This window comes from Oryza glaberrima, chromosome 12 (genome assembly GCF_000147395.1).
Source record: "Oryza glaberrima chromosome 12, OglaRS2, whole genome shotgun sequence".
In the NCBI taxonomy this organism is placed as follows: Eukaryota; Viridiplantae; Streptophyta; class Magnoliopsida; order Poales; family Poaceae; genus Oryza; species Oryza glaberrima.
The window spans coordinates 11,879,604-11,895,024 of record NC_068337.1 but is presented as its reverse complement, the minus strand read 5'-3'; the positions used below and the strand labels follow the sequence as shown (position 1 = coordinate 11,895,024).

General features: G+C 42.8%; 1 protein-coding gene across 1 annotated transcript; it reads right to left on the bottom strand.

Annotated features, from left to right (window-relative positions):
* Window positions 1-897: 897 nt before the first annotated feature.
* Window positions 898-4,794, bottom strand: LOC127756831 (beta-glucosidase 38). Its single transcript, XM_052282210.1, has 11 exons — window positions 4,577-4,794; window positions 4,251-4,309; window positions 4,067-4,142; window positions 2,946-3,017; window positions 2,763-2,850; window positions 2,211-2,454; window positions 1,999-2,114; window positions 1,697-1,908; window positions 1,568-1,599; window positions 1,387-1,489; window positions 898-1,272 (listed from the first exon to the last, which is right to left on the bottom strand). Exons 1-11 carry the CDS (start codon window positions 4,776-4,778, stop codon window positions 998-1,000), a joined length of 1,479 nt encoding a protein of 492 aa, XP_052138170.1. The 5' UTR covers window positions 4,779-4,794; the 3' UTR covers window positions 898-997.
* Between the last annotated feature and the right edge of the window lie 10,627 nt (window positions 4,795-15,421).

Genomic DNA, 15,421 nt, shown 5'->3' with positions numbered 1-15,421 from the left:
CTTCTGTCCACTTGGCAGCATTCTGATCAACTGATGGGGACATCTAACTCTTTTTTTTATTGCTTTTGTACATAAACCCTGTAAATATTATATTTATTAATATAATACAGTAGTAGCCTCTCCTACTGTTTCCCGTAAAAAAAAAAGTACACAAAGTGAGGCTATGGTGTCCACAGTCATTTTCATCAATATATACTTTTTTTTAATTGGTAAAATAGATAAAGAACTAGAAGTTTGTTATACTTAAGAATGTAATCTTATTGCAATGGGTATAAAAGTTATCTAATCATCTTGTAACTGATACTCTAGTATCAACCTGTATTGTAGTTCTTTTTCACCTAAGAGATCGCTGGGTTTCCGTATGGCATCAAATTCATTCTGAACATTTAAAAAGGTTGCAACTTGGTTTTCCTCATCACTGTACACTCCATTTGGTTAAAAAAAATCCTAGAATCTTTAATAGTTCTTTTAAGAACATATCTATGTTGGTGGATGATATCAAAGACCGCATGTACTCAATCGAGGCTGGGTGGAGCAAAGTGCATTGGCTAGATCTTTAGATAGCCTCCCAGGATGTTGTTTTCTTTAACCATTATTAGATCATTTTAATGTTTGTAAAAGCTTGACCAGTTAAGGGGCAATGGATTTTTTTTCTTCTATTCAAGTGGGACACAGAGCTCCTGTGTGTTAAAAAAAAACTGTAGTTCTTTCCAAAGTTTAAAATTTGAAGTTAAAAAACATTGGAAAACACAAATATGGGCAATTCAAGCCAAAAATTGAAATCTGCCTCTCTTATCACCAGTATATATAGATGTCCTGAATCTATTAAACTAAAATCATCCTTGCTTGCAAAATCTGAAGTACAAAAAGTAGAATACTAGAAGTACAAAATCTGAAGAAGTTCTCAACCAGTACAAGACATCTTATTATTCATACAACCAAAACTAGCATAACAAAAAAGCACTCCAGCAGCTGCCAACAGTGATAATAATCCAACTCAAACCTCACTTTTTATCATCTTCCTGAACCAACGTGTTGAGTCTTTAGGGTACCGTGTGAAAGTGCTCCGGTCTACATAGACGATTCCGAATTTTGAAGTGAACCCGAGCCGCCACTCGAAGTTGTCAAGCAGGGACCAAGCAAAATACCCAGTGACCCTTGCACCATCCTTGATCGCCCTCTTAAGCTCATGGAGGTACTGATCAAAATATTGTATCCTGAAGAAGTCATACAGTGCACCAGGTAGGGTCTCATTGCCTGGCTGGTCAATGCCTGCAAAAGGTTCTTGTTAGATTTTGCTCCTAGATTCATTCTGCAGAGCACTTTTATAGTTGTACTGTTCACTGTCCGAAAATTGAAAGGGTCTCCAGTATTATCTTTATTTACCATTTTCTCCGATGATTATAATGGGGTCCTTGTACTTCTCCTTGACATGCATGACAGCTTTGTAGATCCCCCAAGGAACAACATAAAGCCAGTTCGAGTACGCCTGCATAGATGTTTAAAAACCAGAATTTAGTTCATGATCTACCATTCTTTTCAACCTTTCTTGTAAATTGTTGCTTACCTGTTTCCCAATTGGCACACCGTTACGCTCATCTGAATAGAGGACCAAAATGTGTTAGCTAGGACGGCAAAGAATTGAAAAGGTACAAATATTTCTGGTCTAATACTGTGTGATTTGAAAGTGTCATACATGAAATTTTCACATCCCAATCATTGAGATAGCTGATGGATGTCTTGTTGACGTGGTGACTGACATAATAAGTTGTGTAATGGTTGATCGCAATATAATCCGCTGATCCTTTTATCATCTCAGACTGCTCACGTGTGAAATTGGGCAGCCTTTCCTTAACAGCATTCTGCATAGTTTCTGGGTAATGACCATATGTAATCGGGTGCAGGTACCTAGCAAAAGTTTCAAGTGGAAGTTCAGTTCAACCTTCGTGCGGACACCGTGTAAGAGCAATGATTGATGAACAGTGTAAGATGTATCACCAGCCAAGGGTGAACTCCCTGGCTCTATGTGCAGCTTCGTGATCCTCTTCTTTGTCGGTGAGTGGCTCATACCATACAAAATCGAGAAGGATGCCAATCTTCCCCTTCTGAATAGCCTGAAAATCGCAAGGTATCATGAACATGAGCTGATACATTGGAGATTTTAAGAAATGTTGAATTGGATAGTAGGGGCATGGATATCATTCACTAGCCTGGTACTTGTCGCGATATGTCCTGACAGCAGCGGCATGTGAAAGGAGAAGGTTATGGGCTGCGATGTAAGGCTCGGTGGCGGAATTCCCACCGGGTTGGCAGCCGGTGCATCTGCCAGGGGGGAAGAAGCCGTCACCGTAGCCATGATTTGCCATCATCCTAGGTTCGTTAATGGTAAACCAGTTCTTCACCTTATGACCATATGTCTTGAAGCAGAAGTCTGCAAATCTCACAAAATCTCTCCTGCAAAATGAAGTCGCAGACATGAATCACACATTAATTCAAGAAAAAGGGAGTAAGGAACGTAAGAAAGGGAGGATACAGATTGTCTGGGTTTGATATTTGTGTATGTCGGATATGCTACAGTGAAACCTATTTTGGTTAAACACCTGCAGAACTTTCACTGTCAGGATTTCGCAGTTAGAGAGCTATGGGTTTCATAATTTAGCACAAAATCTTCAGAGGTGCTTCTGTAGTTTGTCAAACAATTTAAAGGGTATTTAATTTTAAGTTTTACAGCCAAACAGATGGCTTTGATCACGAACACTTACACAATTCTGGGGTGTAGCCATCCCTTGTATTGATCATGGAGCACCTGTGGAAGGTCGTAGTGGTAGAGCACAACATATGGAATAATGTCTGATGTGCAAATCAAACCAAAAAAAAACCTATTAATTCGAGATCATGAAATCCGAAATGGGCAAGAACTAGAAGAAATGCCAAGACCAACGTACTGTTAGCAAGCATGTAATCAATGAGCCTGTGGTAATAATCCACGCCGTCTTTGTTAATCTTCCCAAGTCCACCTACAACACGCAGAAGAAAAACCATCAATGAAAGGAATATCCCATGATCTCATTGTTGGAATTAATGAATGGGCCTTAGCCCACTCGAAGATTAATTCTTTGGAAAATCACAAAAGCCCACCTCATGGGATGGCATGCATGTGGAGTTTAGTACCACCTTACTTATTCTAGGAGAAGGGGACCTCCTTAAAAGGGAGGATGCCTTCCTAGTCATTTGAAGCATGTGTGGTGGAGAGAAGAGGGGAAACACACGCGCGCTTGCTCGCCTCGCCTCGCCGGGCAGGCGGCGCGCGTGCACGACGTACGCGTCGAATGGTCCGAAAAATTGGCTCCTCACCCTTGCGCAGATGCAGCCTCCTTTTGCAGTTTTGTTTTGCTGCAAATTCGAATTCGTTTTTGTTTTGGAAACGTTCCGAAAAATCCTGTGCGTGCAAACGGCATGGAGTCCGGATAAGTTACGCGCGACTTATCCGGTTCGGTTACGCGCAGTAGAGATCGTGCGGGCGCCCTGATCAAGCGACCCTTCTCTATATAAATCGACCCGCCGTCTTCACGCAACACACGCGAAATCAATCTAGGGTTTGCCTCCTACTCTGTACTGCGCCGTCGCTCGTAGACTACTCTATCTCGCTTGCCGGCGTGCACCGGCGATCGGGAGAGCAGGTCTCCGGAACCTCTGTCTTCGACGTCCTGCACCGGGAGAAGGCGGCAATAAGGTTTTTGGGAAGCGCTTCGCGCGACTGCTCCCTGTTCGTTCGCGACGGCTCGTCTTCCTCTTCGCTCACGTGTTTCGTGCCTTCGTAGACGCTTGCAAAAAGTTTCGACCAAGCAGCCGGTCTGTCCGTCAACTCGGTACGTGTTCAATATGTTGCGCATATTTGATCTGTTCATGTTATACTGTGTAGTTTATATGTGTAGATCTAATGATGCGTTCATACTAGTTTTCATCTGTAATGTCATGATTTATTTATGGAATATATTAAATCATTATATGCCTATAATCTCAACACTCATCACTGTGCCTGACCATGTTTCAGCCGGTAACTTACTGGGGAAAATGCGAGACCAGGAGATCGAGAAGCGATACGCGTCGAAGCCCACTCTCACCATGTTGTCCACATCATCCTGCAAAGAAGATCATCAGAGGAGCCACATAAGCTACAAATCAAGAGTCATACAGAGGAACAGAAACCCATTAGAACAGGCACTGAAACACATGAGACTTTCACTGACCATGTAGCGGTGGTACTCGTCGACGGTCACATTCGCGGTCGAATTATCAGGAGTTACACCTATCCAAAGGAACAATCAGAGCCAAATCAACAACCAGTCATACATCCACTAGAGACGTACAAAATGCAACGCGCCGTAATGCAACAACATTTCAATATCAGGCTATGTAATTCTTTTTAGATTGTTGTTGTCATATTCTCTTTTTAGGTGGATCGTCCCAACACATTGTTAATTCCATTATCTGAAAAATGCGACAAACTGTTTATGATCTGTATATTTAGATACCACATTGCTAGTTTTGCCTGAACATGTATCATCGATCTCACCAGGTTGCATCAGGAAGGTGTCCCAGATGCAGGGCCCTCGGCCATACTGGAGGGCGTTCCCCTCAACCTGGTACGCCGACGACGCGGTGCCGAAGACGAAGCCCGCGGGGAACGTCTCCCGCGTGAGGTCAGTCTGCTCCCCGTTGCCACGGGAGAGGGAGACGACGACGATGGCGATGAGGAGTAGCAATGGCATCTTCATGTTGGAGAGGAAGAGAGAGCGGCGGTGAGAGTGTCTGATCTGCTGCAAACTGCGTATATATGGAGAGGCAGGTGAAGTGGTCAGGGCGGGGCGATGCATGCATGCAGCAGGGGAACAGCGATTTTCTCTGGCACGAATGGTGGCAGCGGCAAGGAGGACTCCTTCCACCCTGCCTTTGTGGAGCAGTGTGGCTTGCACTGGTCCTGAGCCACTAGAATTTTTTTTTATTTTTTTCTATTTCTGTTTTTACCCTGTTTTTTTTCTTCTTTTAATCAGGTGATGGATTAAACACCGTCTGGACTAGTGGGCATGACAGTGAGCTTATCGCCTTTAAATTTGGAAACTGCATGGTACGTACCTCAGTCTGAAAATATAACAATTTCTGAGATCCCCAAATACACAGTAAAAAAAATGTTATATTTTGAGATACAGATAGTATATCATATTTAAAAAACTCCCCTATCAATATGACAAGTTTTTTACCACCGGATTAAGATCCAAATGCTGTCCATGTCCCTCCATCTCCTGCTATCTTCCACCAGTCCTCCACTGGCCCACCCTCAACCCACTCATATGAGCGTCTCCTCCATGCCGCAGCTTCCACCGCCACCGTCTTTTCATCACTATTCCTGTTCTACGTGCCACCACTTGTCTATCTCGCTACGACCGTTAAAGGCCCACTAGAGATGTTATTTGGCTAGCCCCAACACTGCCTCCTTCTGCTCTGGCTCTCTGGCTTAATTAATTCTTCCCATTACCTGTATATATTTTTTTGTCTCTAAAGCCCCACACTACCATAATTTCTCTGATGTTTCCTTTGTATTCCGCCATAGGATGTGCCATCGCCGTCACCTAACCACTGGTTTCTTGATGCCCCCATTTGCCTCCACCGTCCTATTACGTCTTCGTGGTGTGTCGCTGTAACGACCCGATTTTCATTCGGGGTTAAAAATTATTTAATAATGCATTCTCTAGAAATTAAATAAAAATTTAAGCAATTTAATCAAGTAAAATAATGGGAGAATTAAAATTTTCCCTTAAAAATCATTGGCCGAGAATACTTTGTAATATTCTTTGTGCCCTAAAATACTCTCCGGATTTTTCCGCAAATTTTCGGAGCTCAAGAAATAATTATAACAATACAAAGCTCATATAATCAAATTAAATAAAAAAAGAAAACAAAATAAAACCTTCCCTTCCTCCTTGGGCCATTTTCGGCCCATGTCCCTTTCCCCTCCTGCGGCCCGCGCCCCTCTCTCCCTCTCTCGGCCAGCCTTCCCTTCCTCTCTCGGGCCGTCGGCCCGTCTCCCTCAAGTCTGCTTTGCGTCCCCGTGCCGGTCTCCTCCCTCCTCCCCTCGCTGACAGGTGGGACCCGCGGCCCCACCCGTCAGGCCCATCCCCTTCCTCCGGCTCCAACCGCTGCCATGGACGCCCGAGCCGCCCCACGACGCCACCTCCTCCGCGCGTCTCCCGGCTCCCACGCGCGTGTGGACGTGGTCCACCCCACGTCCTCCCCATCCTCCACGTTCTCCCCCATTTTCCCAAAGAATCGGAGTCGTTCGAGCCTCACTCGCCCACGTCGCCGGAGCTCCCTCCGCCGGCGGTTGCCGCCCACCTCGGCCACGATCTCCCCCTCCGGGGCCTATAAAAATGCATCCCGCACCTCCCTATCCCCTTTTCCCCAAACTCCCGAGCCCGCCGCACCTTTTACCGCCCTCCCCACGCCGAACCGTGCGCCGCCGCCCGCCGGAGCTCTCCAGCCGCGCGCCTCCGCCGTTTCCGCCGCCCCCGCGCTACGCCGAGGCCACCTTTGGCCTCGCCGCTCCATGCCGCACCCCGGCCACCACCTCTCTTCCCCTAGCCGTCGCCGAAACCGCACCACCACCACACACCCGAGCCATTGCCCTTTCCACCGTCTCTAGCCGCTCCCCGCCGGCGAGACAGGCCTCGCCCGGCCGTGTTGCCGCCACCCTCAGCACCGCTGCACCACACCGCACTCGGCGTCCACTCTTCTTCGCCAAAAACCCGCTGGAGTTCCACTCCCCTCGCGCACCGGTGAGCTCCCCTAATTCCTTCGCCTTCGGTCGGTTTTTCCTGTTGTCTCACGCCTTATCCCATCTTCCTAACCCTACCACTGCATTCCCCATGTCCTCGCAGCCGCCGTCCGCCGGTTCCCGCTCACGGAACGACGTCGCCGTTGCCTCCCCAAGGAGCCGCCACCGCCGTCCCGTCGCTTTCTCGCTGATTGCGCGAGCTCGGTGAGCACTCCCCTCCATCTCCCTTTTTTCTCCCCTTCGCCGGCTGCCTCCCATGCCCGCCGCCGCGTCGCGTCGTGTCACCGGTGTCGTCGCCGGTGGCCGCGTCCGGCCCGTGTGTGCCGCTGTCCTCCGGTCGCCCGCCCCCGTTCCGCGTCGCCTGCTGCCGCTGGTGGCCGCGTGCCGCCGCGGTGCCTTGGCTCGGCCGGGCCTGCTTTGAGCCGCGCCTGTGCCTTGGCTGCGCCGCGCCATCACCCTCTCGCGTGCGCCGCTGCCACTCCCGCGCCGTCGTGTGTCATCGCTCGGCCGGGCCGGTCTCGGCCGCGCTCGTGCCCTCCCTGGCTGTCTTCCCCTCAGCCGCCCGATCGGCTTGACCGATCTAGCCCATCCAACCCGTGGACCGGCGGTGGACCGCCCTTGTGGTCCCGGTCCACAGTGGACCGCTTCCTTGCCCACTGACGTGTGGGGCCCACCTGTCAGCGCCAGCCTCTTTGATGACATCAGCGACGGCTTTTTTCCTTTGAAAGAATAATTAATAATTGCGTCATAAATCGTATTTAATTCTAGAAATTCATTTAATTGGCTCAAAACTTCTAAAATTCATAACTAATTCATTCGAACTCCGAATTGAGCCATTCAACTTGCAAAATTCATCTAAAATTGAGCTCTAAATGTTTGTTTACTTTTCATGTACTGTTCCCTTGATGTTTATTAGAGTTTTTCCTTGTTTGCGTGCCAGCGCGTAGAATCCGTTGTTTCGGAAGTCCGCGGTCGCAAGGAAAAGGGTTCAGAAGATTCTTTCGAAGAAGCAAGGCAAGTCACACATTCCCCTTGAGCGTGTTGATCCCAATTTATAAATGTTTTATTGTTTGCAAATAAATATGCATCGTTTTGCTAATTACATGGGACCAGGGTTTACCTATCTGCTTGCTTGTGCCATATTATTTGATATATGTCCTTTATCAACCGTGGGTGATAATTCGACTAGGCTGTGTCACTTATGTTGATCTAGCTAGAACTTTATGCTTAGCCATGCTTAATTACCACTAGCTCATTTGATGAGATAACTACAGTATTAGACCTGTTAGTGTCATGATGAGCTGCGTGCTCAAGACACCCGACCATGTTTCATTGGCCATAAGTATCCAACTAAAACGTGACTGAATGGTGGGCTGTTGGTGCATGGTTTTGTTGGTCGCACCCACGACAATTAAGGACTGGTTCGCGGGATGCACTGGAAGACATACAACGCTTGCCACAAGCGGGAATGGGTAACTGCCTGACTTGAAGTATAGCTTTTCTCTGGCTGACGCATCCAGGCAAGGGTGGGCGTGATGGAGCGGGGCGGGCCCTGCGATGGCCTCTGTCGCTTCCGGATTCACCTAGGCATGAGAGGGGACTGCCCGCTAGCCGTGCCCGCGGTTATGGGCGATCGACCAGAATCACCATGATTAGTCTCACACTTAATAAATCAACCCAATGCATTGTAGTTCAGGTGGGTTGGTTGGGCCTGTTCAACGTGGTGTAGCGTTGATCAGTGGAGATTTAATATTACTTTAATTACTCAAAAATTTTACTGTTTTGCTCAATAAAATGTTTTACAACCGCCTTTATGCAAATAGCCACAAACCGTCCTTGTATGCCCTTGCACGTATGCATCATTGGTGTGGCTTGCTGAGTACGGTGGTTGTACTCAGCCTTGCTATTGTTCCCCCTTTTCAGAAGTGTAGTGCTTCTGAGCTGAAGACGAAGTTAGAGGACCAAGGCTCAGACCCCAGTTGAGTTTTGCCTGTGGAGTGGAGCTGAAGCCCCGCTAGGATCGCCTTTTTCCACTGCTGCTGCTTTCGTTTCGGTGTGAGGATTAAGTGCCTCTTCTGTAAGTATTTACGCTTTATTTACGTTTGGATCTGTTTATTACTTGTTATTTTGTGTACCCTGGTTGGTCCTGGACAGGGATTTAATCACAAAATAGTCTAGAAATTTAGGCTATATTTCTGGGCGTGACAGTCACCCCGTCTCACCTCCCTCACGATGTCGTGGTCTACCATCAAGTCGCCGCCACCTCGACGTTCATCTAAATCGAAGAACTCCCCCTTCCCCCTCATCCCATCTTGATTCTGACTTTGAGATCTAAGTTGTTTTGGTAAATTTGAAAAAAGAAGGGTAAATTTGATCGTGCCATTACGGAAATGTTGTATTGGAAAAATGTTAGATTAATGGGCTAGGCCCAATTAAATCCTAATAAATTCCATTGGCCCACATTAAGTGCTATGGGTAATAATACCACCTTGAAAATCTAAGTGAAGAGGTCTCAACTTAAATACGGAGCTAGTGGAGAGTCTCTGTTGACCGGTTGAGATGGTGCGCGGACAACCAAGCGAGGCGAGGCGAGGCGAGGCAGACAGTTGCTGCTGCTGCGCGCTCTCTCGTTTTATAACGGACGGTAATAAACACGGAGAATTGATTTCATATCAATGAACGTAAACGTCGTGAATTGATTTCGTCGGTTACGGAATTAAACACCGTGAATTGATTCCGTCGGTTACAGAATTGAACGCCGTGAATAGATTTGATTCCGTCGGTTACGGAATTGAACGTGGTGAATTGATTCCGTATTAATGAGCGCGTCGGTTACGAAATTAAACACCGTGGTTGATGACTCCGAACTGATTTGATTCCGTCGGTTACGGAATTGAACGCGGTGAATTGATTCTGTATTAATGAGCGCGTCGGTTATGAAATTAAACACCGTGGTTGATGACTCCGAACGTTACTCTCGCCCTCGCATATATATACTCCGCAGCGACCAGAAGGACGTAAGAAGTTCTTCCCGACCTCTCTTGCACTTCGAGTTCCTCCTCCTCTGTTCCTGAGCTGCAGAATCCTTCCCCGGTTCTATTCACCTACGCGCACAGGTGTACGGGATGAGCAGGTGCCTCCGAAACTCCGTCCGCTTGAGAACCTGCATGGGTAGGCGGGCGATCAAGTTTTTGGGTAGCGCTTCAAGCGCGACTGCTCTTGTTCTTCACGGCTACTGCTGCTGCATCGACGCCTTCACCAAGATGTCAATGAAGATTGGAGACAAGATGATGAACGACATCAACGGAGGCAATACTGCCTCAAAATCCAGCGGTGGGACGTTCTCGGGGTATACTTTCATTCTCCTGATTCTATTAGATGTTTCTTTGTTAATACCCTCCGCAATGGCAGCATTGCGTTACTATGTAAATGTTGATGCTTATTTCATATTAAGCATACTCAAGTTGTATACATCTAGCACTGCCACTAGATCTACTCATATTGCAAATGTCATGTTTATTGTCTTAATATTTTGGACTAAAATATGCCGAATTATGACCAAATTTCCAACAGAAAAATACCACTACTAAAGCCGAAACTAGGTGGGTATCACTGAATTATCATAAATTAGAAACGTGCCATCGCCATAAATATTTCCGTCAAACAGGAAACATGCATCATTTTTCTTCCTCTCCAAGCAACCACCGGTGGATGGTCAAGAGGGCAGGACCGGCTCTATAATTTCAAGAGCCCCTTGATTCTATAGGCCCTAAACCTTTTTATTTGCAATATATATTCGGAGTATAAACCATGTTTTTTTATAAAGTGATATTAATAAACCCTACTAACATGATAAAAAGTAAATTAATGATAAACAGTAAAGTAAGTAGTGCAAATTAAGATATGGTATTTTATTCTCGATAAATATTGCTGATAGTACTGTAATAAAAAACTAAAAGGACTGTAGAAACAAAATAGTATGATTATGAATACCTTAAATACGAGACCGCAAATATACAATATCTCTCATATAAAATCTTGATGACAATGGCATGGTAAATTTATAGAAGTATGAGTGGCATCCACCCGATTTTGGTTTTCATAGTGGTATTTTTCCAATTTACCATTTTCGTAACGGCATGAGCCAATATATTTTATTTTAAAAAATACTCACTATGGATTGCAAAGACCGGTTGTTGAATCAAAACTAGACCCAACTATAAATCGGGTGCCTGATGTGCCCCTTCGCAACATGCAAATCACTTTTCTCTCCATAGCACCTCTGCATGCATACCTCATTTCTCTCTCTTCCACTCTTTCTATGCGCATGCAAGCTCTCCCCACCACACACTCTCTCTCTCCTCCTATACACTTTTTTTTCCGACACCTCCTGGTATCGATCACCTCTCTCTCTCCTCCTATATACTTTTTTTTTCAAGACCTCCTGGTATGTACTTAACTAGGTGATTCCCCGCGTTATGCTACGAAAATTACTATGTAAGTTTTAATATGTTTTTTTAATAATCGAGCTAAGAGTGAAAAGTATATTAGTTGTTAACAATAAATAAAACTGATTTGCCAAACTATGTTCGATAAGAAATAAATTTAGTAGACTTTGTAGGAGATTATACATGAAATATGATATCCCGCACTTTGATTATATGAAAATTCAAATGCAAAAATAAGATCAAATTGTGATTCTAAGATGCATTCCTAATAAAACAAAACATGTGTTTTCTCCAAATGGCAGCAAGCACGCTCGGCTGAGCAAAAAAAAAAAGAACGAGTGATGACTAAGCAGAAAAAAAAGGTCGACGCAGCATAGGATTAATAGAGAAAAAAAGAATCCAATTCTCATGAAATTCACGCAAACCTGCAGCTCCTCAGTAATTAAATTAGAGATACATATTGTTAGAAAAATAGAGAATAAAAAGTAAGTTATTATTCACATGAATAATACCGATGAAACTATAGCTCTTCATCATCAATCACACATTTATCCCAGTTTTCGGACCCTTAACTTATTCCTACCCGCGAATCACCATCCATAGCACACACTAATTGAGCTAATTATAAGCAAATGACACAGGCCAATACTGCACCTAACTTTGCATCCCTCCTCAATTCAAACATGTGATAGAAAATTATAGCTACACTTACCTTTGAAAACTTCAATTAACGAAATGTACTCACCTGGAGTGCTATCATGTTCCCAATTGTGATGACTTCCTCCCACGGTTGTGTTATGTGATGCGAGCAGGGATTAATTAATTTCTCAACGAAATTTCGCTCTCGGGCCATCGCTATATATTATAATCCTGGCTGAAAATTTCGAGTTCAATACAATATAATTTCTCTAAATTTTATTAAATTTTGTTCAAACTGCTTCAAGTTCAAATAAAATCTGATTAAAAAAATCAACTTCTCTCAACAAGATTTTGCCCGATCTCGCGAGATTTCCCTGTAGTTTATTCTTCACGGGATATTGATCCCTGGAAGGCTGGAAGTGACTGCTGGACTATTGCGTCGCTATTGTGGTCTTTCTTCGTTCGTGACCTTAGTTTTGATCTACTGTAAGTTGACCTATTCAGATGTAGTGTACTGTACTACTACCTGACAGTGAAGCGTTTGAAGTGTTCAATTGTCACGTGGGGAAGGAAAAAACTGAAAAAAACTAGTTTTCTTCTGTAGCTCATCAATCCAAGTACTTCGTATCCGTCCTATAAAAACCAAACGTAAAATAAAATATGACACATCACAGTACTACGAATCTGATCTAAAATCTATCGTATTCCGTCCTATATTTGTTTTTTATGAAACCGAGGAAATACATATAAGAATTTTGGCTTCGACAAACTACCGGAAAATGGGCATTGTACATTGTCTCCACTTTTTAAGTTTGATCACCTTTCTGCTTCTGCAGATCAGTCGATAAATAAGTACTTTTAAAGCTGGCAGTGCTACTGCCAGCCGCTTGGGCCAAGTGGCAGTATTAATCTTTGAGATAAATTTAGGAATTATATGAGAGAAAAAATTCCTAAGAAAAGAAAGTTTTGAGCAACACATCTAGCATATGCTAGAAGCTTCCCAACTGTCACAGTAGCGAGTACAAGTATATGCTACTTTGAAAGGAAATTTCACTTCCTTCCCAACTGCGCTGTGTGTTTGTGGTACTGTTGGTGTCAGCTGCCCCGCAGCAACAGAACATGCAGCCAAACATGAAGACTGCCGAATGTAATGACTAAGGAGAAAAAAATAAACAAAATCCATAAAAAATTTACAGTAAAAAAATATGATTTTGGAATTTATGTGTTGTAAACTAATTCTAAATACGACACACATGCTACACAGTATGCGTGCCAAAAGAAAGAAATATAACGGTTTGACTATAATCACATACCCTTATTTTATTAATTATGTTTAAAATTACAACAAATTTTCTAAGGAAAAGTCTTGCATTTTCAACATTTTTCTTGAAACCGTGTCACGCATTATGATAATATATAAATCCACTGATTATAGAGTTAGTTGGTCTTATTAATTTAAAAAGAATGATTTTATCTACCTATAATGAAATATTTGATATTTGTTATTATAATATTGTTTTCATATACTCCCTCTGTTTTATATTATAAGTCGTTTGACTTTTTCTTACTCAAATTTCTTTACATTTAACCAAGTTTGAAAAAAATACTAATATTTTCAATAAAAAACAAACATACTATCAAAATATATTCGATGTTAGATTTAATAAAACTATTTTCGTATTGTAGATATTGCTAATTTTTTCTATTAATTTGGTTAAATCTAAAGAACTTTGATAAAAAAGAATCAATCAGTCAAAATATATCTAATGTTGGCTCTTCTGCCAGCTGTTTATTGGTCCGAATCAGCCACGCGTGGCACTAGGGAAAAAGAAAACGAAAAGAGATAGTATGAGCGTTGTAACAGTCCGGAAAATGCCAGCGATAGGGCTCCCGATCAAAGGCAGAAAAATGGGGCACCCGCCGCCTCCTGCGCGTCCGCTGCATGCTCCCGCGCCTCCCACGCCTCCGAGCACTCCCTCCACGCGCCCCACCACACACGTCGTTGCAACAAATCACTTGCATATTACGGAAATGCTCTATTAAGGGAATCCGTTTCATTTGTTTTCCACCAATAGTGTTTCAGCAGGTATACTTGTGATGTTTTACTATGTATGGATCAAATATTGCAGTGATTTGAAACATCTTTTCGCTAATTATTGAAACATTGTTTTTATATAAGGTGAAACAACGTCTGATTTTTTTTAGAACCGTTGTTTCATACGTTACGAGGCGATTTGGTTGTGTATCAGCTTTTTTAAAATAATAAAACATTTTCGATATACTAACAATTCCGATCTACTTAGTGAAACAGCGTCCAATTTTTACCAAAAAGAAATCAGGCACCTGATTTGTTAGCACCTTGTAACAGTCCCGATTATTTTATTTGGGCAAATGCCCTCTGCCCAAGCAGCACTTAGCTGGCCGGTGGGCCGACCCCGCCCTACTGGTTTGATATCACCAGCTATGCCCAAGTAAATCGGTTTATTTTGGGAATTTCAAGGTTTGATATCACCAGCTATTCCCAAGTAAATCGATTTATTTTGGGAATTTCAATCGCATCAATTAATAATCACGTAAACGTCATGATGAATAAATTATTTCTACCAATTAATGCAATTAATCATCCAAATATAGATCAGATTATTAGTGCATCAATGTCAAGTGGCATAGTGATATCAGTTTTAAGTTTTAAAACTCCAAGTTGACAACCTTCAAACAAGCACAAAAAGCTCTCTCCCTGCCTTAATTTCATCTACAATTTTCCAACGTATTTTGACAAAAAAATCAACTAAAAAATGCAAGACTTATATTATTTGAACGAGTTTATGTTATGCATGGGCAGCCACCTTCGAACAAGCACAAAAGGCTTTGTCCTGCCTTAATTTTATATACAACTAGCATTCTGGTCCGTGCAGATTGCGCGGCTAGCATCATTATATTTTCTCTCATATAATAGCATATATGTTTTCTCAATGTATTATTCAAACATATTAAAATGACACCATAATTTTAAATTTTGTACTAACTTTATGAACTAGTAATGTGTAATATTCATATTGAATTGTATATACGTGTTACTTATTAATTATTTATAATATCAAATTTTAGTTATTTTTATATTATATTCCTATATGGACTCTAGACTCGTCTTTCAATATTTTTTAATTTCTGAATTTTCGTTATCTGTAAATTGTATTTCTATATAGACTCTAAGCTCTTCTTCTAATATTATTTATTTTAAATTCTGAATTTTTATTATTTATAATTGTATTTCTATGTGGACTCTAAACTCATCTTTCAATTTTCTTTAATTTTTAATTTCGAATTTCACTTACTTTTAAATTATATTTCTATATTGACTTTAGACTCTTCTTCCTATGTTTTTTTTAAAAATTCGAATTTTAGTTATTTATAAACTATATTTTTTTTGTACGGACTCTAAACTCTAGTTTTAATTTTATTATGTTTATTATGAATTCTGGTTAGTTTTTAATTCCTATAT

Coding starts and splice junctions, on each gene's coding strand:
- LOC127756831 (XM_052282210.1), bottom strand. CDS start 4,778: ATGAAGATGCCATTGCTACTCCTCATCGCCATCGTCGTCGTCTCCCTC. Junction 2,851..2,945: donor TGATTACATGCTTGCTAACA/GTACGTTGGTCT, acceptor TTTGCACATCAG/ACATTATTCCATATGTTGTG. Junction 1,490..1,567: donor GTGTGCCAATTGGGAAACAG/GTAAGCAACAAT, acceptor ACATCTATGCAG/GCGTACTCGAACTGGCTTTA.